Consider the following 22,551-nt stretch of genomic DNA (forward strand, 5'->3'; position numbering starts at 1 on the left):
TTCGCAAGGGTTTGTGTCCTGTTGGTGCCCCTCCCCTCCCCTCCCCTCCCCTGCCCTCCCCTCCGCTCTCTTCTCTCCCCTCCCCTCCCCTCCCCTGCCCTCCCCTCCGCTCTCTTCTCTCCCCTCCTCTTCCCTCCTCTCCCCTCCCCTCCCCTCTCCCCTCTTCTCCCCTCCCCTCCCCTCTCCTCTCCTCTCCCCTTCCCTCTCCTCTCCCCTCCCCTCCCCTCCCCTCCTCTCCTCTCCTCTCCTCTCCTCTCCTCTCCTCTCCTCTCCTCTCCTCTCCTCTCCCCTTCCCTCCCCCTCCTCTCCCCTCCCCCCTCCCCTCTCCTCCCCCCTCCCCTCTCCTCTCCCCTTCTCCCCCCTCCCCTCCTCTCCTCTCCCCTCCTCTCCTCTTCTTGTTTTTTTTTTTTTTTGCCACACGCCTGGTAGTGCTCAGGGTTTATTTCTGGATTTGCACTCAGGAATCACACCTGGCCACACTCAGGGAATCTTATGGGATCAAATCCAAGTGGGCCTCATGGAAGGCAAGTGACCTCCCCGCTATACTGTCCCTCCTCCCGCCCCTGCACTGATTTTCTTGCGGTATGGGGCAGGGCATGGGGGTGGGGGGGCAGGGGGCATCTCACCCCTGCTCTCCTGGGGTCACACTTCCTGACCATGGCATTGTCACATTTTTGTGACGGGGGGGGGGGGGATGTGTTTGGGTGACACCCAGTGGTACTCAGGGATCAAACTGGGGTTGGCCACATCAGACAAACACCTTAGCTCCTCTTCTCTCCGTCCAACCCTCACGGCTCCTGCGTGTGGGGAAGGTAGATACCTTTTTCTGTTTCAGCAAACTCCCTCAGTGCTGGCCACTCCAGAGAGTAAGAGTAAGTGTCTTACTCTTCCCGGCGGGGAGGTGAGGCCGATTCTCGGGCAATGAGCTGTGTGAGCCCCTCGGGGTTCACACCTCGTCCTCCCCATGTGCACTCTCTTCAGGATGCATCCTCCGAGGAGAGCTCAGTGGGCAAAGGAAATGGACACATGTGGGGCCCCGGGGGTTTGAACTCACAACCACACGCTTGCCAGGCCACCACTCTTGGCCCGGTGCTCTTCCTCTGGGCCCTCATCAGCTTTTCCTCCAGTGCTCGCCAGACTCACCTGCCTTAGCTTTGGTGCTTGTGCTCCTGTTTGCAGTGCTCCAGACATCACACGTATCCGGGGTCCCAAACCATAGGGTACCTTGCACGCACACGCTTGGTGGGATGGGGAGGAAGAGGGGCCATCCCAGAGTGACGTCGGCAGGGGGCCTTGGGAGGAGCCGGCCTGGACCTGTGCTGGGAATTTCTGCAGCTGATGGTTCAGTGCCAGACCCCCAGGACACCTGGGGATTGGCCGAATTCCTGCAAACTGGACCCGGTTGCTAACCCCTGTCCAGAGCAAGGATGAGAGACATGCATCCTGGCCCCAGAGATACTGGTATTCTAGCCCACCTTTTCCCCTGACGGACCCTCCCCCAGGGCTCAGCCGCCCCCCTGCAGGGAGGTGGGGGTGCACACAGGCTTGAAGGACACTGGTGCCTGGAGACTGGTGGGGGGACGGGTGACTGAGACTCAATCACGAACAGGTCTGCAAGGGTCCATCTCACAGAGAGTCAATGGGCTGGAGCCATAGCACAGCGGGGAGGGCGTTTGCCTTGCACGCGGCCAAGCTGGGTTCGATTCCCAGCATCCCATAGGGTCCCCCGAGCACCGCCAGGAGTCATTGCTGAGTGCAGAGCCAGGAGGAACCCTTGTGCATCGCCGGGTGTGACCCAAAAAGAAAAATAAAAAACAACCCTCAAAAATCTTTAAAAAATACGCCAAACCCAGAACAGAAGTGGGTGCAGATCACAAAGTCACAGCGCTCAGGACAGGGTGTAGGGAGAGAAGTCAGCTGTGAGGGTGCCAGCTCCCATCCCGCTTCCTTTTTATGGGGGGTGGGGGGGTGGCGCTAGTGGGGGCATCTCCGGTTTCTGAAAATCAGGTGTATGGAGGTTGATTGCTGGAACTTCCCTGGCTCCTTCTTCCTTCTAGAACCGGAGGAGGGTGTGTATGTGTGCGTGTGTGCGTGTGTGCATGTGTGTGTGTGCATGTGTGTGTGTGCGTGTGCGTGTGTGCATGTGTGTGTGTGCATGTGTGTCAGAAACCTGGGATCATGGTGCAGACTTGGAGGAGGGTGTGTGTGTATGTGTGTGTGTGTGTGTGTGTGTGTGTGCATGTGTGTGTGTGTGTGTGTGTGTGTGTGTGTGCATGTATGACAGAAACCTGGGATCTTGGTGCAGACTTGGTCTCAGAGACCTGCCTGAGGTCAGCCCGCCCGCTGGCCTTCAGATTCTGCTCCTTTCCGGTGTGACCCCGGGCTACTTGCTTCCTGTCTCTGAGCCCAGCGCCCGAGGCCTGCAGGGCTGGCTCCAGGCAGAGCTGAGCTGCGGTGCCTGAGGTCGGGGGCCTGGCTGGGGGGCAGGGGGGGGGAGCCGCCTGTCCCCTGGGCCCTAAGCTCAGCTCACTCTCCGTCCCTTTCTTTTCTTTTTGCTTTTTGGGTCACACCCGGCGATGCACAGGGGTTACTCCTGGCTCTGCACTCAGGAATTACTCCTGGCGGTGCTCAGGGGACTCTATGGGATGCTGGGAATCGAACCTGGGTCAGCTGCATGCAAGGCAAACACCCTCCCCGCTATGCTACCGCTCCAGCCCCTCCCCACAGGGTTGGCTGTTAATGTGTCCCACAAGGGGGGGCCCAGGGCAGCTGGACCAGGAGACGCTGGCCTGGCCCAGGGAAGGACCAGTGCCCTCGTTTCTTTGTCTTTCTCTGGGGCTGCGGGTGGGAGGAGCCCCTGGGGAGACACTGCGAAGCGTCCCAGGCGCAGCTCCCCACCTGCCTGAGCGAGAGGTCTGGGGCCGGTGGTCCCCGGGGGCTGCCTGGCAGAGATGCGGGGTTTGCCGGGGCTGTTCTGAAATGTTTTCATGTTGAGACAACTGGGAAACCATCTGGAGAGAATAAAGGGAGTTCCATCTCTCACGCCGACACCAGGAACTGCTCCAGAATTCCACGGGGATGAGGAGGAGCCAAATCTATAAAATGAATTTATGGAAGGAGAGAATGGAGCGTCTAGGGAACCGAGCAGCCGAATATGGGTAATTTGATTTTTACCCAACGTTTAAAGTTATCTGCCCTGCAAAGAATCATATCATTCCCTCCCCCGAAATCCCAAAACAAAAATAATGAAATCCTAAGCAAATTCAAAAGACAAATGGCCAAGGCCAGAGAGCTAGTACTGCAGGTGGGGCACATGCCTTGATGCAGCGGACCAGGGTTCAAGCCCTGGCACCCCAGATGAACCACCTGCAGTGATTCCTAAGCTCAGAACTGGGAGGAACCTCTGAGCACTGCCAGGTGTGGCCCAAAAACCAAAACCCGAAGCAAGTCAAGCAAGCAAAGAAATCAAAAAAGGAAGAAGAAAGAAAAAAAAAAAAGCCAGCAAGACAAATTACAGCCTTGGAAAATGTGTTTACCGCTCAGATGAAACGGGTAGTGGGGGGGGGCTGGAGTGATAGCACAGCGGGGAGGGTGTTTGCCTTGCATGCGGCCGACCCGGGTTCGATTCCCAGCATCCCATATGGTCCCCTGAGCACCACAAGGAGTAATTGCTGAGTGCAGAGCCAGGAGTGACCCCTGTGCATTGCCAGGTGTGACCCAAAAAGAAAAAAAAAAGAAAGAAAAAGAAAAAGAAAAAGGGGTAATCGGGGCCAGAGTGATAGTACAGCGGGTGTCTGCCTTGCACGCGGCTGACCCGGGCATCCCATATGGTCCCTGAGCACCGCCAAGAGTAACCCCTGAGCATCGCTGGGTGTGACCCAAACAAACAAACAAACAAACAAACAAGAAAAGGTCATCACCCAACACAGCTCTGACAACTAAGTAAGAGAAAGCTGCTGGAAACAGGAATTCCTGGGGCGGGGGTGGGGGGGGAGAAAGCAACTTTTAAACACATGGAAAGATTCTCGGCTTGAACCCATACAGGCAGCTATGACAGAGTGAAACGCTCCCTTTCCTTAGTTCAGGCTGGTGCCACCAAAAATTTGCGTTGACACTCTTGGTGACATTTGGCAGAGATGTGTAGACGGCATCTCCACGACCAGACACTCCTCTCCGAGGGCTGGGCGGGGGTGGCCTGTCCAGGTCAGACACGGTGGGCCCTGGAGAGCCGTCTCTGCACTCGGGAACAAAGCCTCCCTGTCCAACACCCTGGGGAGAGGTGACAAACGTGCAGGGCCATTCTCCAAGCATCGGAACCGGAGGCCTGGGGACAGCCTGAGTCCAGGGAGGGCTGTTGTCAGTGACAGGCTCTCGTGACACCGCGGAAACAGACCAGCTCTTCATAGATCGCTAGGAAAATGCCACTGAGGTAGAGACGGGTGGACACTACGACCTGGGTTACCTGTGGAGGCACCTTCCCACTCTCCGCCTTGCTGGGGCCCGACCCTAAGGCCTGACACCTCCAAGGCAAGTGCTCGCCGGGTTACAGCCCAGCAGAGTAAACACTGGTGCACGGAGGGGACCGTCGGGGGTCCCAAGGGGGCTTTCCACTGCTTCCTGGTTTTCCTTTTTTTTTGGGGGGGGGTCACACCCAGCGATGCTCAGGGGTTATTCCTGGCTCTGCACTCAGGGGTTATTCCCGGCCCTGCTTGGGGGACCCTATGGGATGCTGGGGATTGAACCCTGATCGCGTGTGCAAGGCAAACGCCCTCCCAGCTGGGCTATCGCTCCAGCCCCAAGGTTTTCCTTTCGGATACTTTGGCATTTCGTTTGCGAAACTTAATTTTGGTTCGGGGACCACACCTGGCTGTGCTCAGGGCATCCTCCCGGCTCTGTACTCAGGGAGCACTGCTGGTGGGGCTCAGGGGGACCTTGAAGGTTCCTCAGCGGGGAGCACGGGGCTTGGCCTACAATCCAGGTGCAGGATTTTAGGTTCTGCCCCATCGCCTACACGGCAAACCGACAATGTTAAAACACGCAAGGAAAGATTTTTTTTTTCTTTTTGGGTCACACCCAGCAATGCACAGGGGTTACTCCTGGCTCTGCACTCAGGAATTACTCCTGGCGGTGCTCGGGGGACCCTATGGGATGCTGGGAATCGAACCTGGGTTGGCCGCGTGCAAGACAAACGCCCTCCCGGCTGTGCTATCGCTCAGCCCTGGAAAGATCCCTTTCAATTAAGAAAGAAAAATAAAACAATTTCAAATGATCATTTTTTTTTTTTAAAAAAAAAGAGGGGCTGGAGCAATAGCACAGTGGGTAGAGTGTTTGCCTTGCACGCGGCTGACCAGGGTTCGATTCCCAGTATCCCATAGGGTCCCCTGAGCACGGCCAGGAGTAATTCCTGAGTGCATGAGCCAGGAGGAACTCCCGTGCATCGCCAGCTGTGACCCAAAAACAAAAAACAAAACATAATTTAAAAAAAAGAGTGGTGGGCGGGGGGGACAGGAGTCAGGGAACATGCTTTGCACGCAGGTGACCCTGGTCCAATCTTCAACACCATACGGCCCCTCAAGCATCACTGGGTGTGTCCCGGGGAACCTGGACCACCGGGGTGACCCTGGGGTCCCCAGCACCACAGCACCTGAGTGGTGTGACTCCTTCCGTTTGGTGACTCTCGATCACAGGGCCCCCTGACGCCCGGCTCAGGAGAGACCCACAGCAGAGGGAAGCGGAACCATCCCGCGCAGTTCCTCATCAGCTGCCAAGCTTCGGCAGCGCGTGGTGGGACGCAGGCGGCCCCGGGGGCCCGTGTCACTCCTTGCCAGCCCCAGCCGGGGCCACGCAGCGGGTCGGGGATATCCGGCTGAGGGTGAGACCTGCATCTCTGCTCTGCATCCTGGGAAGGTCGAAGCTTCGCGCCCTGACGGGGCACGGTGGCTCCTCGCGGGAGCTGTCGCTGGGTCGCGGAGGCTGGGGCTGCTCTGAGAACGCGAGTGATCTCGGGTGCCGGTGGGCGCTGAGCTCAGCCCCAGGAAGCTTCAGGGCTGTGCAGGAAGTTCTTGGTGTGGCCCCCAGGGCTTAGCGGCACTCCTTGGACAGGCGTCTGCCAGCGCCCACCTCCCTCCGGAGATCAGTTTGTCTGTCTGTCTGTTTGTCTGTCTGGGCGGCTCTCCCATTCAGCTCCACGGCCTGGACTTGCCTTTTCATCCTGACCCATCGCTGTCGGCTTTTTCCCAGTCACTTTGTCCAGCCAGTACCCTGGAAAAGCCCGTTAGCTCCACTCTCTTCCAAAATCTGAACGGTTTTATTTTTGGTTTTTGGGTCATACCCAGCGATGCACAGGGGTTACTCCTGGCTCTGCACTCAGGAATTACTCCTGGCGGTGCTCAGGGGACCCTATGGGATGCTGGGAATCGAACCCGGGTCGGCCGCATGCAAGGCTAACGCCCTCCCCGCTGTGCTATTGCTCCAGCCCCTGAACGGTTGTCTAGGATGCTTCACTTTAGTGAAACAATGGAGTATGATTCGTATGGCCAGACGTGAGGTGGAGAGTCTTCCGTCTGCAGCCTGAGTCTCTGGACGTCACCCACAGCGGAGGGCACCTTTGCAGCGGCTTCAGTGGCGTGCACCTCTATTCCATTCATGAGGGACTGACCTTTCCTTTCCATGTTCTGAGTTGGAGCACCTTAAAAGTATGGTTTAGGCTAACGCGGCCGCGCGATCTTTTCTAAAAACTGAAAACATACAATCTTCTAATGGAAAACCAATTATCAAATGCTTCCTTAGTAGGGCTGTCTTTCTTGGGGGGAAACTCCAACAACTATAGTGAGTTTTGTTTTGCAATATGGAACGTAATCAAGGTAAGGAGAAAATGAAGTGAAATTCATCAGTTATAGTTGGGGGTGGGGGGCGTGGGCGGGGGATATACTGGGGATTTTGGTGGTGGAATATGGTCACTGGTGAAGAGGTGGTGTTTGAATATTGTATAACTGAGACATAAACCTGAAAACTTTGTAACTTTCCACATGGTGATATAATAAAAATTAAAAAAAAAAGGATGGTTCAGGGGCCCGGGGTGATAGTAGAGGGGGAGGGCGTTTGCATTGCACACAGCTGACCCGGGTTCATTCCCCAGCATCCTGTATGGCTCCTTGAGCACAGCCAGGAGGAATTCCTGAGTCAGGAGTAACCCCTGCGCACTGTCAGGTGTGACCCTAAAATAAAAGGACGGTTTAGGGGTTTTCAAGATACACATCTTTCTCCCCTTTTATTTGTGCGGGGGCGGGGCTCCTCCCAGCAGGAATCGGGGGATCCAAGGGCCATTTCTACTACTCGGCCAGTAAGACCAGGTGCCCCGACACTCGGCAGGTTAGGGGCTCTCAGAGCTACCCGGTGCTGCTTAGGGGGCCTCCGGGCTACACCCAGTCGCCCTTGGGGAGCTGAGACACCAGGAACCAAACAGCCTTGAATCACCCATAACCTTCTCTGCCTCCTTGGTCCCTGTTTTGGACTTTATCTGGCAGTGCTCAAATCGCTGTGTGCAGGGGCAAGGGCTGCCATTTGCAAGTGCCTTAACCTCTGCACTCCTTGGGCCCTTGGCCCAGATTTTATTTTCCTGAGGGGGTGGGTGGGGGGATTACTCCTGGCAGTGCTTTGGGTGGACCATATGGGATCCTGGGGATCGAACCTGGGTTGGCCAGTTGCAAAGCAAACACCCTACTGCCTTGCTATCGTTTAGGCCCGGGCTAACTTTTTTTTTGCTTTTTGGGTCACTCCTGGCTCTGCGCTCAGGAATTACCCCTGGTGGTGCTCAGGGGACCATATGGGATGCTGGGAATCGAACCCGGGTTGGCCTCATGCAAGGCAAACGCCCTCCCCACTGTGCTATCACTCCAGCCCCCCGGGCTAGCTTTTTAATGGTGAAGCAAGTTTTATCAAAACTTTTAGGTAAGTGGGGCTGGAGCAATAGTACAGTGGGGAGGGCATTTGCCTTGCACGTGGCCAACCAGGGTTCGATTCCCAGCATCCCATATGATCCCCTGAGCACCGCCAGGGGTAATTCCTGAGTGCAGAGCCAGGAGTGACCCAAAAAGCAAAAGAAACAAAACAAAAACCTTTTAGGTAAGTATTCTTGAAAAGCAAACCCCTAGGCTTAATTTTCTTCTTTTTGCTTTATGGGTCACACCCGGCGATGCACAGGGGTCACTCCTGGCTCTGCACTCAGGAATTACTCCTGGCTGTGCTCAGGGGACCATATGGGATGCTGGGAATCGAACCCGGGTTGGCTGCGTGCAAGGCAAACGCTCTCCCCGCTGTGCTATTGCTCCAGCCCCTAGGCTTAATTTTTTCAACACAACGAAGCACACTGCAACTCAACTACATTTGTTGTAGTGGGTGTTTGCAATGTGGGCTAATTTCTCGGGGTGGGGGGGCTACAGCTGGTGGCACTCAGGGTGTACTCCTGACTGCACTCAGCCATCCTCCTGGCAGGGCTCGAGGGATCACATGGGATGCCAGGGATTGAACGTGGGTTGGCAGTGTTCAAGGCAAACGCCTTACCCATTGCACCCCGCTTTAGTCCTGATTTGGGTTAAACTGATGCAAAAAATACACCAGATCATGGTTTCCTAGTTGGCTTGGTTGCTTTCAAACTGACCAGCCGGCAGCAGCAGGCAGAAATGCTTATGTCAGCTGAGCCTTCTGGACCTGCCCATGGTCACCACGTGGTGGACACCATTCCAGAAGACGGGAGTAATCCACTCCCCATTCTTCTTAGGGGAGAGGCGAGTTGAGACCTAACACATTCCTGCATCCACGTTCCCGGCCTTGACAGAAGCTGTGCAAAACTGGGGCGTGTAGAGTGAGCACTTTATAGAAGACTGTCTGGACCGACAATACACAACTCGAGAAGAGTGGACTCGCGCCTAGGTGTTAAGAGGGAGCCAAGGGCTTGGCTGGACAGGTCCACAGGGAGCGTGCTTGCCTCGAGCACTAACCTGGGCTCAATGTCTGTTTTTGCTTTTTGGGTCACACACGGCGATGCACAGGGGTCACTCCTGGCTCATGCAGTCAAGAATTATCCCTGGTGGTGCTCAGGGGACCCTATGGGATGCTGGGATTCAAACCCAGGTCAGCCGCGTGCAAGGCAAATGCCCTCCCCGCTGTGCTATTGCTCGAGCCCCTTGGGCTCAATGTCTGGCATCCAATATGGTCGCCCAAGCACTGCTAGGAGTGACAGTTCTGAGTGCACAGTCAGGAGGAAGCCCTGAACATCCCTGGGTGTGGCTCAAAAACAAGAGGGGGCTGGAATGATAATCCAGCGGGTAGGGCGTTTGCCTTGCATGCGGCTAACCCAGGTTCGATCCCCGGCATCCCATAGGATCCCCTGAGCACCGGCCAGGAGTAATTCCTGAGTGCAGAGCCAGGAGTGACCCCTGTGCATCACTGGGTGTGACCCAAATATGGGGAAATAAAAAAAGCTAAGGGGGAACAAAGGGCTGTCCAGTGAGAGATCCTGAATGGCCCCACGCCAAAAGCCAGGGACAGGACAAGACATGCTCACTGTGCGGACAGGAGAGAAAACCCAAACGCCAGAGCCCGGTCCTCGTAGCTATAAGCACAGGAAGGGCAAAATGTCTGCCTGCCATCTCTAGGTCAACTGCCACAGCTGTTATTTGTGGATGATTCCAAAAGAAGCAACACGACGACGTTCTTTGAAAATGGCTTTTATTGAGACACTTAGGGCTTCTGCGACATTTCCAGCCAGGGCTCTGCTTCCAACACCAGGTAGCTGAACTTGTTTCCCAACGCCAGAGATGACCCGGTCTACCATCCGACCAAGGAACACACGTACGTCCACTGGCAGCTGACCCAGGCCAGCCAGGAGCCAGCGTAACAGAGACAGCCGTGCAAACCCGGCTGCCACTCCCCTCTCCAAACCAGAGATGCACTTTCCTAGCGCCAGTGTTTTCTAGTTTGGTAACCCGCAGCTTCCTAATTTGGATACATTCTGCCCAAACATGACCTGGAACCCACAGAATTTATAACAATAATTTACCTGTAAATTTAAACTAGCGCCACGCTCCAAACACTCTAAAGATTCTCTTCTTGGGCTTTCTCTTGCGTTTAGTGTGGCTTCATGTTCGGGGGTGGCTGGTCCAATCTACCAAGGTGACAAAAAGACAAGTCTCTTGGAAATCAGAGCAAGTGGCCACTGAACTCTTTAGGCCCAAATCCCTCAGAAATGACCGACCGGCTCCCACCCTCTGCAGAGGGGCGCCCCGTCACCGTGACTGCCGCAAGCCACCTCGCGCTGCCTCTGGCATGTCCACCGTCAGCAGCCGGCCTCTGCGCGGTGAACACACGAGCTCCTGCCACCTCCACAGCCCCCGGCTCACTACGCCGTGATCGCCAAGGCCTTTTTCCTTACGGCAAGGTGGTCCAGAGTGTCTGAACAAAAGCAGAGTAGTTGCCTCTGTTTTGTACAACTGTTCCCATGTGAGGTGAAAACTAACATTCACTTCATTATAAAAAAGAACACCGGGGCACTGAGATTCCGCTTGCAAATCAATGCCAATTTATGTTTACATCCTTTTATCATCAAGACATTTACAGATATAAGCAGGCTCTGCTCCTTAACAAACGGTGAAAAAAAAAAAAAAAAAACCAAAAACTCAAGGATGTTTATTTTAGCAGAAGGAAAACAAAACAAAGGATCCGTAACAGGTGCCTTGAGAGCGAGCGCCCCTCACGCCAGCAGAGATCCGGGCCACGCCCAAGGCTCCTCGGCGACGGCGTCCGTCCATCTCCGCTGAGGAGCGCCCTGGCGTCCGCTGCACCAGACGGGATGGACACACAGAACTGTAATGTGTAATAAAGCAAATATTTACATTAAGCACAATACAGCAATTTATTTAGATGCTTAAAATGAATACAAAGGGAAATAAAGATCACAAAATTATACATACTACAACAGTGTGTCATATATTAGATGGTATAAATGAATACACCAGGGTGGTGTGTAACTAAAGAAAAAACTCAATATCCAAAGTGCAGCAGTCATTGGTTTGCTGCGTCAACACAACACACTTTCATACAGATCTAAAAGGTGTCAAAATTAGTCAATTCTCGAATGTTTTTTTTTTTTTTAGCTTAAAAGGTTTCAGAAAACAGATCTGATATACCAGTTTTTGTTTATCAGCTGTAATGTCAAGGATATTCCGAACAAGAAAAAGTCTATAATACAAGAGAGTCCAGATATATATATATATATATCTTATGTGGCTGGCCTCTGTTGCAAGATTGTACAAGGTTATGTGCAAAAACTAAGTCTGTTCAAAAGTCCATACTAGCGCAGTTTCAAGCTTTTTGCTAGGTAAACTAGATACAGCGTTTATTACATAGCAAGGGCATCACTAAAAAAAGAAATCTATGATGGGTACACAGTAACAATATCATAAGCATCACTTGAATAGGTCTAAAAGACTGTACAAATATACATTTCAACTATTCAGAATGAATACATGAAAAAAAAAATTGATTTCCCCAAAGTCTACTATACACATTAGACTGGTAGCTTGAATGTTGGCCCTACACTACCGTGTGAATCAGAGTAACGCTTCGCAAGAACATTCAACCGAACATTTTACAGAGGGAAGAAATGTTTTTTGAAAAGGCAGATAAAATAAACCTCTGCTTTTCTTGTGTGCGTTCATGAGCCACCAGCTTAACGTTTTTTTTTTTTCTGTTTTTGTTTTTTTTCACATTTAGTTACTGTTATCGGTCACGATAAGTACTGAGGCAAGATCAGCCAACCATGTGTCAAAGACTTAGTCAAGCACTGGGACTGAAGTGGCCGCGTGTCCCACCAGCCCAATGACCTAGCATTCAGAAGGCAGTACCAGCATGACCAGAGCTGTGCAGTCACACCGAGAGGACAGGGTTCCGGCGCCGGGGGGCCGCCGCTTATGCCTGCTGGCTACTGAGCTTGACCCCGGCTAGGCCGCCGTGCATGGGCTCGGCCACCCCGTCCGGCATGCTGTCGAACTGCTCTCCGTCCTCGCTGTCGATGGTGCTGTTCTGCCACTCGATCTGGGGGCTGGACAAGCGCTCCTCATTCTCGGACGCCGTCTTCCACTGTGACTGGTCCTTGGACCAAAAGCCCTCGACTTTTCCATAGGAACTATTCTTCCATTTCAGCTGCTCTCCGTCGCCCTGCAGGGGAGCCTTTTTTTGGGCAGCCGGCTTACTGCTCCTGGCGTCCTCGCTCTGGGAAGAGTCATCGGACCAGGTATCTGGTTTCATCTCACACGCATTGTCCTCAAAGTCTGAGGCCTGCTGGGACCCAGGCCCGCTCTCCAGTGGGGAGGCACCATCCTTCCACTCCATGTCATCCTGGTCGACCTCGCTGTCGGATGCGTCGCGCACTGGCTTGGCAGGTTCCTCAGCCAAGTGGATCGCTTCGTACTTGGAGCCCTCCTCCTCCTCTTTTTGGTCTAGCTTCTCCTCAGCCTCCAACGCATCCTCGGCAATGACCTTCGGCATGTGCTCCTCCGGGTTATCACTGGGGATCTTAGGCTCAACTTCAAAAACAGAGTCAAAGGGGCTACCACTCTCATTGGATTCTTCTTCTAAGTTTTCAAAGCTGTCTGAGGAACTGTCCTCTTCCTTCCCAAGGTTGAGCTTTTTGTCAGCGGTTTTACTAGCCGTGACCCTGGAGTCCTTCTCATCATGGTTCTCAAAGAGCCACTCGGCATCAAAATCCATCTCGTGCTTGACTTTGTTTAACTCTTTCATGTTGAAGCCCAGCAGGACCCCGGGCTTGTACTTTTCACAGTCTCGGACACACTTCTTCCTCTTGTTGCTGAAGTGGGAGGCAATGTCACTCTTCCACAGCCATAAGCTGGCTGCCAGTTTCTCAATTTCTCTCCGGGTGGGATAGGGCTGCTTGTTGAAATACTTAGTGAGGAAGCTTTTCCTGGCCTCGTAGGAATCATCCTCGTGACCCTTAGGGTCTAAAGCTAACACAACAGGCTCCTCGGGCTTCTCTTCAAAGAAGCTGGGGGAGTCGCGATCATCATCTAACTTTCGCTTCTTCAGCAAGGGAAACTCCATCTGCTCGTAAGTGCGCTTCACGGGTGCCAGGCCTGGCGACTGATTAAGCCGAGAGGGGGCGGCCGCCTTGTCTTGGCCGTTCTGGGTCTTTCCCACACCCCTGCAGTGCACCAGATGCAGGGTGATGGTGGAGGCCGTCATGTTGCTGGTATACACACCAAGGCAATGGATGCACTTGTAGGTGAGCTTCTTCTCCACCGGGTGGACTGTCTGGATCACTTGGTGCCTCTCTCGCAGGTGGTGGGCAAGTGCATCAGAGATGGGTCCTTTCAGGATCGAAAAGCAGAGCGGGCAGAGGGTTTTCCCCACATCCTTCTTATAGGGCACTGCAGCTTGAGGCGAACTTTTGACGGGGATGTCTGCCTTTTCCTGTACTTTGGGCTGTGGCTTGGGAGGGACGGGTGGGTTGTTCTGGGCATGGTAGGCAACGGACTCGGCGGGGGCATCCCTCAGGTTGTACGTGGTCACCAGGAGATGGATGTTGGTGTGACTGCCCTGCTGCAGCGTCAGGTCGAAGCTCAGGGTGGAATCCGTCTTCGGGCCCATCTCCTCGTCAATGTGAACCATCCGCATGTGGGCGGCCATCTTCTCCACGTCGTTGAAGGTCGAGCGGCAGTAGGGGCAGGACAGCCCGTGAATCAGCATGTGGTTGAGCAGGGTATCGGTGGGCAAGTAGCGGTTGCAGTACAGGCATTTGCTAGTGAAATTGTGTATTTTCATAATGTAGTTTGCGACCGCCGGGACTTTCTCTGCCTTGTGTTCTTTCTCGAAGTGCACGCTATAGACATTTTCTGGAAAAAGCTCGTTACAGATTGTACAGATTTTCCACTTCTGAGTCGAGGAAGTGTTGCCCGGAGGCGGCCCCGTGGCAGCCACGGCTGGTTTGGAACTGGACTGACCCAGCACTCGGGAGGCCTGGGACTGGGAGAGGGAAGGGGACTTTAGCTGGCCCGACGGGAGCGAAGAGGCGTTGGCCGACTGCAGGGAGTATCTGGCCGGGGCCTGGGACCTCTGCTCCGCCCCAAGCCCGTAGGACCTTCCGTTTCCACTTGGCAGCAACTGTTTCACAGACTGCGACTGCTGAGGGATGGAAACGGGGGCGTTGCCACCCAGGCCCAACCGCATCGACTGACCGACGCCATAGCCCTGCCCTACAGATTTGACCCCATAGTTGTTCTGCTGGAGGTGCACATTGGACATCATGTTGACGCCTGTAGAATTCAAGTTAGGCTTTGGTATTGAGAGTCGATTCACCATCTGCTGGGATGGCAACGATCTAACACTTCCGGAAGCAAGAGGACCGATTCGTGACTGCAGTCCCAGGCCCTTCTTCTCTTGAGGTTTGGGAGCAATGAGCATCAGAGGTTTGGCTCGGGGAACTACCACATTTGTGTGCCCGATCATGGCAGTGACCTGATAGCCTATGCGCTCGTGGTCTTCGATGACATGCTGAACCAAAGCTTCATAGGACTTTGGCATGAAAAGGCATCGCTTGCAGTGAATACTACCCTCTTCCCGGGCACTGGAGCCCAGGGGGACTGCACCGTTGAGTGACTTTTCACCTGCCTTTGCTATGTAAGGTGCTGCGACATGCTGAAAATGTTCCCTGTAAATGTGCTTCCTAACTATTTCGTAAAGAGGATCTCGGTAAGTGCACTTCTTACAGTAATAAACAGCTTGCTCTACACTCTCAGCCTGCTTGGGTTTAAGGCCATCATTTTTGCTTTTATCTTTGAAAGTGCTGAGGCTGCTACTTGGCGCGATGGCGTTTGGAGCATGAAATATCTTAATGTGTGTTTCCAGAGTCTTTTTGTCTGCATTGAAGGTACAGTAGGGGCAATTAAGGAGAATCCTATTTTCAAAGTCTTCACTATGAACATTCCGAAAATGACTTTTGTAGGCAGAGAAGAATTTTGAAGAAAATGGACAAGCACTGCAGCAGAAAGGTTTTGTCCGGTAATCCTAGAGAAAAGACAAAAAAATGTAATCAGACGTCACTTCAGACAGGCAATAACAGGTTCTAGGTTTTCTTCCCAGACAGTCTCTATTTTTAATAGAGACACAATGCTATTTTTAGAACAGAAAGTCTGTAATGCATTTTTTATTATCGAGCATGCTTTTTTCTTTTTAAAAAATACATCTATAAAAACGCAAGTGAGAGTCATTTTAAAATATTTTATTTGGGTCCCACAATGTTATTTAAGCACTTAATTATAAGATCTTCCTCCAAATTTAGGGAAAAAAAGTTTCATTTGCTGACAGGCCTTAGACAAACTAAAGACAATTAAACCAAAGGCTTAAAGTTTATTCATTTTTTGATCACACAAAGTAGTGCTCAGGGCTTTATTCCTGGAGGGGCTCGGGGGACCACATGAGGTTCCGAGGATCAAACCCAAGTTAGGCCATAAGCAAGGCAAGTGCCCTACCCACGGTATTATTGCTCCAGTCTCAAGCTTATAAAACGCTTATTTTATAATAAAAAACAAACAGAATAAACTGCTATATAATGTTGCTTTCTCTTCATCAAAAAAGAACCTGCTAAAGGCTTCAGATTTACATTAAAATTCAGAGTACAGGAAATACTAGTGCAATTAGGCAATGAGCTGAAAAGATACAACTTTTTTTTTTTTTTTTTGGGTCACACCCGGCAATATTCAGGGGACCATATGGGATGCTGGGAATCGAACCCAGGTCGGCCACACGCAAGGCAAACTCCCTCTGTGCTATCACTCCAGCCCCCCCAAAAATACAACTTTTATACTTCCCAACATGGAAAAAATTTCAAAGGATAAACACAGGGTCGAAGATGACCCAACAGGCTGAGTGTACGCTTGGCTTGCGGGAGGCTTTCGCTAGATCCTACATGCATCCCCCTCTGTCCCTCCAGCACCCCCAAGAGTGACCCTCAAACACACACACAAAGAAAAAGGGTCCTTCTCGGGCTGGGGTGCAGCTGCACTGGTGCATCCGTCAGGCACCTCGGGTAGTCCTGCTGTGAGCCCCGGCACCGGGGAAGGGAAGGAGCCGGCACATGTGAAAGCACTCAGGGCCTGAGGGAGCGGCCGGTGGCAATGCACCTGCCCTGGCAGCGCGGGGCTGCAGTGTGCTCCCAACGCAGCTGGGTGGGCAGCCTGCCCTGCACCACAACCCAAGGTGTGCACCCCCGTCAATGCAACAACACAGTGCGAAGGGAAGGGGGGAAGTACAGGTAGATTCACTTACCAAACAAACAGCACAACTTAACACTCCCCCATCTGCTCAAAGCCTGGCAGAGCATTCAGGGTTCACTGCCCATCAGAAACAGAGCTGACAAGCAGCTCTCTTCCACAAACCGCGCTACTCGGGCTAGAGCAGCTTCAAAAGCAACGAAGTGACAGCTGCTCGATTCAAATGAGGAAGTTAAATAAAAATTCCTTACAGTCTGTGAGTAGCGTATGGTGTTAAAAAAGCAAACAGACACCGCAGACTATACTGGCATCAAAGAACAACCACGCTCATTAACACTTGTGCAGTTGGCCTTTGGACGAAGACAGGTAAAACACAGGCTTGGTGAGAGCGCTTTTCTTCCTAATACTTATCTTGCTGCAGATAAAAATTGGAAAGGAAATAAAATACTCCTTAAAGAAAGGGAAAAATCTCGGGCTGGAGTGATATAGTACAGCGGGTACTTGTCCTGCAAGTGGCTGACCCAGGTTCGATCACCGACATCCGATTTGGTGCCCCGAACACTCTAAGGAGTAATTCCTGAGCGCAGAGCCAGGAGTAACCCCTTAGCATTGCTGGGTGTGACCCCAAATAGAAAACAAAACAAACAAAAAATTAAGTAAGAAAAACCTTAATCCTCTCTAGTGTGAGACTACACAATGGAATTTCAAAAGGTGAATTAAAGTCCAAAATGATTAGCACAGGGGGTTAGGGCATTTGCCCTGCACACGACAGACCTGGGTTCAATACCCAGCACCCCATGTGTCTCAAAGTCCTGGTGCTGATCCCTGAGCACCAGGTGTGGCAAGGGAAAAAAAGAAACTAAAAATTGATCCTAGGGGGTGGAGGGATATTATAGCACTTAGGGACCTGCCATGCATGTGGCCAACCAGGATTCAATCTCTGAGTGCAGAGCCAAGAATAAGCCCTGAGCACTGCTGGGTGTGGCTCAAAATAGAAAACAAAACCAGTAGAAAGAGTGTTACACCAGAAAGCCTTGAAATCCTATAACTGGTGTTAGCATCTTTCCCTGTGGTTATTTATTGTTAGAACCAGGTAACCAGATCAAGCACCCAATGTGGACTTTAGTGAAGACTACTATCCTACCATTCCGTTCTTTCCCTACCTTCACTATATTTGTGGGCATCACTGGTATCTGAACTACAGATTTTAAACTCCCGTTTGTGAAGCTGAAGAGACAGCAAGACCTTCGCCTCATGAGGCCGGCCTGGCCTGGATCCCCGGCACACACCACACGGTTCCTGAATCCTGCCAGAGTTACCCCTAAGCAGAGTCAGGTGTAAGCCCCTACTGCTGGGTGTGCCCCCTCCACTCCCAAACAAAAACAAAAATCAAAAAACAAGCAAGTGAAAACCTTAAAAAAAAAAAGAGAGACATAATTTAGTTGTAAAAAGCATTAGAAGATTTTGTTAAGAGTAAAATGCTGGGGCTGGAGCGACAGCACAGCGGGTAGGGCGTTTGCCTTGCACGCGGCTGACCCAGGTTTGATTCCCAGCATCCCATATGGTCCCCTGAGCACTGCCAGGAGTAATTCCTGAGTGCAGAGTTAGGAGTAACCCCTGTGCATCGCCGGGTGTGACCCAAAAAGCAAAAAACAAAACAAAACAGTAAAAGGCTGATACATGCAATAGTTTTCAAAATTCTTACATAACCCAGTTTCCTCTTTGTTTAATCCAAAGAGAGGGGAAAAAAAAAAGCACTAAATAATTCTTCCTACATTCCCCAACCTCTTTAAGAAATAGGCAACCCGGGGCTGGAGTGATAGCACAGCGGGTAGGGCGTATGTCTTGCACACGGCCGACCTGGGTTCAGCATCCCAGCATCCCATATGGTCCCCTGAGCACTGCCAGGAGTAATTCCTGAGTGCAGAGCCAGGAGGAACCTCTGAGCATAGCCAAGTGTGACCCAAAAAGCCAAAAAGCAAAAGAAATAGGCAACCCTACTGTTTTCCATGTTAGAACTATTCCCCGCCAACCCCCCTCCCCCATGCTGCCCCGAAAGCTGAAAGGTCATGAGCAGAAAGGATGTTACCATGTGGAGTTTCTGGTCCACTTACCTGGTTCTTTGTAAGTGAAGGGTCCCACAGTCCTACATCCTCCCACGTGGTGTTTTTCAAATAAAAGTCATTAGGTTCAAACTGTTTAAAGTCCTAGAAAACAGTGAGAGAAGTTTACAAGAGCATAGTGGTATCAGCTCTAGTTCAAGCTGACACGTGAACACCCTATCTTTTAACTAGGGGATGCACAGGAAAGCCAGCCTCACCAAGAAGCCAATTAGGAGGGGCAAGGGGTGCAGGGAACACGAAAGGCACGTGGAAGCTGCGCTGAACATTTCACACGACCAGACACTCCCCTAATGGTCAGTCATGTTTCCAAGGAAACCACTGGAAGCTAAAAAAAATTCTGCCACATATTAATGCCAAAGAAGTTTTCATTTGGAGCACTATAGCTCTTCAACTGCAATTTTAGAATACAGTGTAAAACAGCAATGTTCACTTCCTACCACAGACACGGCATTCTGGTTCCATGGGAGGGAGAGAGGAGGAAGACTGGGGGGAGGGGGGAGGGACCCCCACGGGGTGGGTAGAGATTGAACTGAGAAGAAAACATTATTTCTAAACTCAAAAAGAGAGCAATTTAAAGACGATAAGCAGTACTATGTTAATTTTTTGCCTATATAAAAATTTAACAGACTACTTCCTATCAGGCTAGAACGATACAAAGTCTTATAGGGTAAAATTCCTCTTGCCCCTCAAAGACACAGTTCAATGCAGGGAAACCAGCATTGGTGGTAAATTCCAGAATATGTAATGGATGGGACAACTCAAATGCAGGTTAGAAAAAAGGTACCTTGACATTTGCATTATGTACTCTTGGCAAGATTATGCAGAGGGCTGAGTGAACAGACTGTTTTAATAACATGGGCTGATCCTCCTGAGTCTGAAGGCTGAAGAGGGAACGGAGTGACCCCCCACACCGAGGACACTTAGCTAGAGAAGCCTCCAGTCTTCCTAAGAGACATGCCTAGAATCCTGGCAGTGGGCCTCAGGAAAAGAAACCTTTGCAGAGAGGAACTGCCTTTTCCACATCCACTTCCTCCTGAAAGTTGCCTGAGCCTCCTCTGTGTGCCTGGCACTGCACTGGCGCTAGGAACACACAGACGGACAAGTAATTATGGTACCTGACCAGCTGGGAGCTACAGGCTAATGAGAAAAATAAATTTAAACATTTCAATTCAGAGACACTGAACAACCAGCCATAAGACCCAGAGCAATGTGATCTGGACAAGGAAACCACTGCACAGGCTGACCCTCAGGGCTGTCATAAGGCTCACAGAGTAAAAAGACTAGACAGTTTGTAACTGTGTACAAGGAGAAGATAACCATTTATGATGGGTCAAAAGGGCTCACACTCCAACCCCTCAGGAAAGAGACAAGCACCCAAACGACCACGTCTAGTATCAGTTCAACCGGAACATTCAGGTGTATGAGAATGAGAATACTCTCTGAAGCTTCACAGATGGACCCTGCCGCACACTGGGTGGTGAGGCAGCTGTATTTCTTCACTGATTCATCTGTAAAATCGGTGGCAAGAAATTCTACAACTCTCCTCCACCCCTATGTTGAAAATTTGTGCATTTAGAGACCACCCCCTCCCCCAGGCCCCCTAGTAAATGTCTGATATATGCATGTCCTCAAGGGTAGCTGCTTTTGCTTTGGGAAGCAAAGATGAAAAAGCCCATTTTAGGGAGAAGGGAGCAAGTTAGGCTAACTGAGAAAGCTCTGGTGAAGCTAATGCCGAGTTTAAAAACTGCGAATCACACATCTAAGAATGAACCGTCCTGACTGCTGACACAAAGTAATTGTTTAGAAGCTGAGTCATGTTAAAATTAAAAAATGACATGCTACTTACTTCTATGTGTTCTTTACAGTATTCCAACCCAATGTCACTAAGAATTTTTTTCACAGTTTTCCGGGCTTTTCTTAAACTGCCAAGATTGTTGACAGGAAGTTGGAACATAGTTTCTATTGGAAAAAAAAATTTAAGTCAAGTCAAAACATGTACAACTTGTAATATTTACTAATTCCACTGATGGTAGATCACAAACCCTGGCCCAGTCTGACAGAAAAGGTGAGTAGGTATATCTTATCTAGTACATTCTGAATACTTAAAAGTAAACAAGAAAAATAAGTGCTCTGGTCTTTTTATCTATTAAACGGATACTTTATTGTAGAGTTTTAGTCTAATCTGGCACAATTCTGATTAGACTTAAAAAAAAAAGTTTGTTGATGAACTTAAAGAACTACTTAGTAACACCAATGACTTAAAAATCAAGCACAAGTGCTTTTCTCCTTGTTGATGTTGAACCTCTGAAAACTGTAGACCATTTTAGCACCAGTACCACGTAATTCTGAAGGTCAGGAAAGTAACTTTCTGTTGTCGTACAATTAACCTGCACATTATAATGGCATTTCTAAAGAAAGAGTCCTGAAGGGTTCTGCATTCTACACAACTCAAGACACTACTGGCTGAGTAGCTGCCCCCAGCCAACTGCACACCCAGAAGGGCGTCCCTCAAGGCCGTGAGATGAGGCTGAGAAGGGAAAAGCCGGGCACTCAGCACCAGAGCGAAAGAGAACTAGTTAGAGAATCTGGGGGATCATTTGACAAATGAAAAGCCTGTGTGCGTAAGGAAATGAAAAATGAAGACACCTGATATATCAAGACAGACATTTAGATCATTTTCCTAAGTTGTTTAAGAACAAAGATTAAGGGGGCCAGGGAGAGAGAGAACTACCACCAGGTGAGCATCAGTGAGAGCAGCCCTGGGACCCCCAAGCTTTGCTGCAGGTGGTCCCTATAATGCAAAAGCAAAAATAAAGATTAATTAAAACCAATGAAACTCGGGCAGTTGAGAATTTTTATGGTCCTGAAAGTGACCTATGTTTCCTATTCCAAACCAATACTTGCAGGGTGGAAGGTATGTCTAAACCCGAAAAGGTTACAGTAAGCAAAAGCCAAATCATCAGGCAGCTTGACTATCTGCAAATCTGGGTTTCTAATTAAGTAACGCCTGAGACTCTAAGCCCACTTCCAGCTGCAAACCACAATTAAGTCAACTAATCCAAATGCCACGAGAGCCTATCAGCTTATGTTCTTAAGATCTCCAAATCAATCTTAACTATGAAAAATCTAAGAGGGGCCAGAGAGATAATACAGCAAGTAAGGCACCTGCCATGCCTGTGGCCAACCTCTGTTCAATGACCTGTACTGTATGTCCCCTCAGTATGTCTAGGTGTGGCCCCATCCATCCCCTACTGCCCAAAGGGGGGAAAAAAAGTGAAACCTATGTAAACAAGCAACAACCTCTTAGCAATTAATAGTCCATATGAAGCACCCACCAAAGCATGAAGCAGAAAGAGAAATGCGTTTCACTGGAGAACACAAATTAGCTTCCCACTGTGAGAACTCCCTGCTAGCTTGAGACAGACTACAGCAAGCTCAGTTCAATGTGTCCAATAGTCTGCGCACTGTCCTGCTAACTGCAGGCCTGAAAATCCCTTCTACTACAAAGGAACAGGCATTAAGGGCAAACCCACTCTGAATTTTATGATGAAGTAATTCAGAACCATCTTTTGACAGTTTACACTTCCAAGTTTTGAAAAATCAATTGCTGGGCTGGAGCGGTAGTCCAGGGGGGAAGGGAGTTTGCCTTTTACACAGCCAACCAGGTTCAATCCCCGGCACCCCACATGGTCCCCCAAGCACCGCCAGGAGTAATTCCTGTGTGCAGAGCCAGGATTAACTCCTGAGCATCGTTAGGTGTGACCCAAAGAGAAAAAAAAATTAATTGCTCAATGACCAAAGTTCTCATGAACTATGTCATTTAGAAGTCACCCAACAGAAAAATCCCAGAAATAGGAATGTTTGTTACCAGGCTGATTTTGAAGCCAAGGCATCAGCATGAATGACAAGACACCCAAGCTTACAATGAAACACCTTGCTTCTTTCTCCTTATCAACTCGTGGGCCCAAATCTAGAAGCTCCTTCTTCTGGAGCTTTCCAAGTTAATTTACGAGACTTAGGAGCAAAGATGTACTCACAGGGCAGTCATTACTGGCTTTCCCTGCCTTAAAGATAGTAGATCAACATTTCAAGAAAAAAACAAAGGATTTAAAAATGCTGCCACCACTGTCCCTACACATCTATAT

General features: G+C 50.7%; 2 protein-coding genes across 4 annotated transcripts in view; both read right to left on the reverse strand.

Moving 5' to 3' along the window:
- Positions 1 to 10,671: 10,671 nt before the first annotated feature.
- The window catches only part of ADNP (activity dependent neuroprotector homeobox), a 34,976-nt gene continuing 23,096 nt past the window's right edge, over positions 10,672 to 22,551 (reverse strand). For all 3 annotated transcript variants that reach the window (XM_055138802.1, XM_055138803.1, XM_055138801.1), the window contains exons 2-4: positions 20,253 to 20,365; positions 18,398 to 18,490; positions 10,672 to 15,078 (exon numbers count right to left, since the gene is read on the reverse strand). In XM_055138802.1, coding sequence (XP_054994777.1) covers positions 11,968 to 15,078; positions 18,398 to 18,490; positions 20,253 to 20,360 — 3,312 coding nt within the window. In that variant the 5' untranslated portion in view covers positions 20,361 to 20,365 and the 3' untranslated portion in view covers positions 10,672 to 11,967. The remainder of the gene's footprint in view (positions 15,079 to 18,397; positions 18,491 to 20,252; positions 20,366 to 22,551) is intronic.
- Positions 20,254 to 22,551, reverse strand: part of DPM1 (dolichyl-phosphate mannosyltransferase subunit 1, catalytic) — a 45,883-nt gene continuing 43,585 nt past the window's right edge. The window contains exon 10 of the transcript XR_008630227.1: positions 20,254 to 20,365. The gene's annotated coding sequence lies outside the window, so the exon portion shown is untranslated. The remainder of the gene's footprint in view (positions 20,366 to 22,551) is intronic.

The sequence above is a fragment of the Sorex araneus genome, chromosome 5, assembly GCF_027595985.1.
Source record: "Sorex araneus isolate mSorAra2 chromosome 5, mSorAra2.pri, whole genome shotgun sequence".
NCBI lineage: Eukaryota > Metazoa > Chordata > Mammalia > Eulipotyphla > Soricidae > Sorex > Sorex araneus.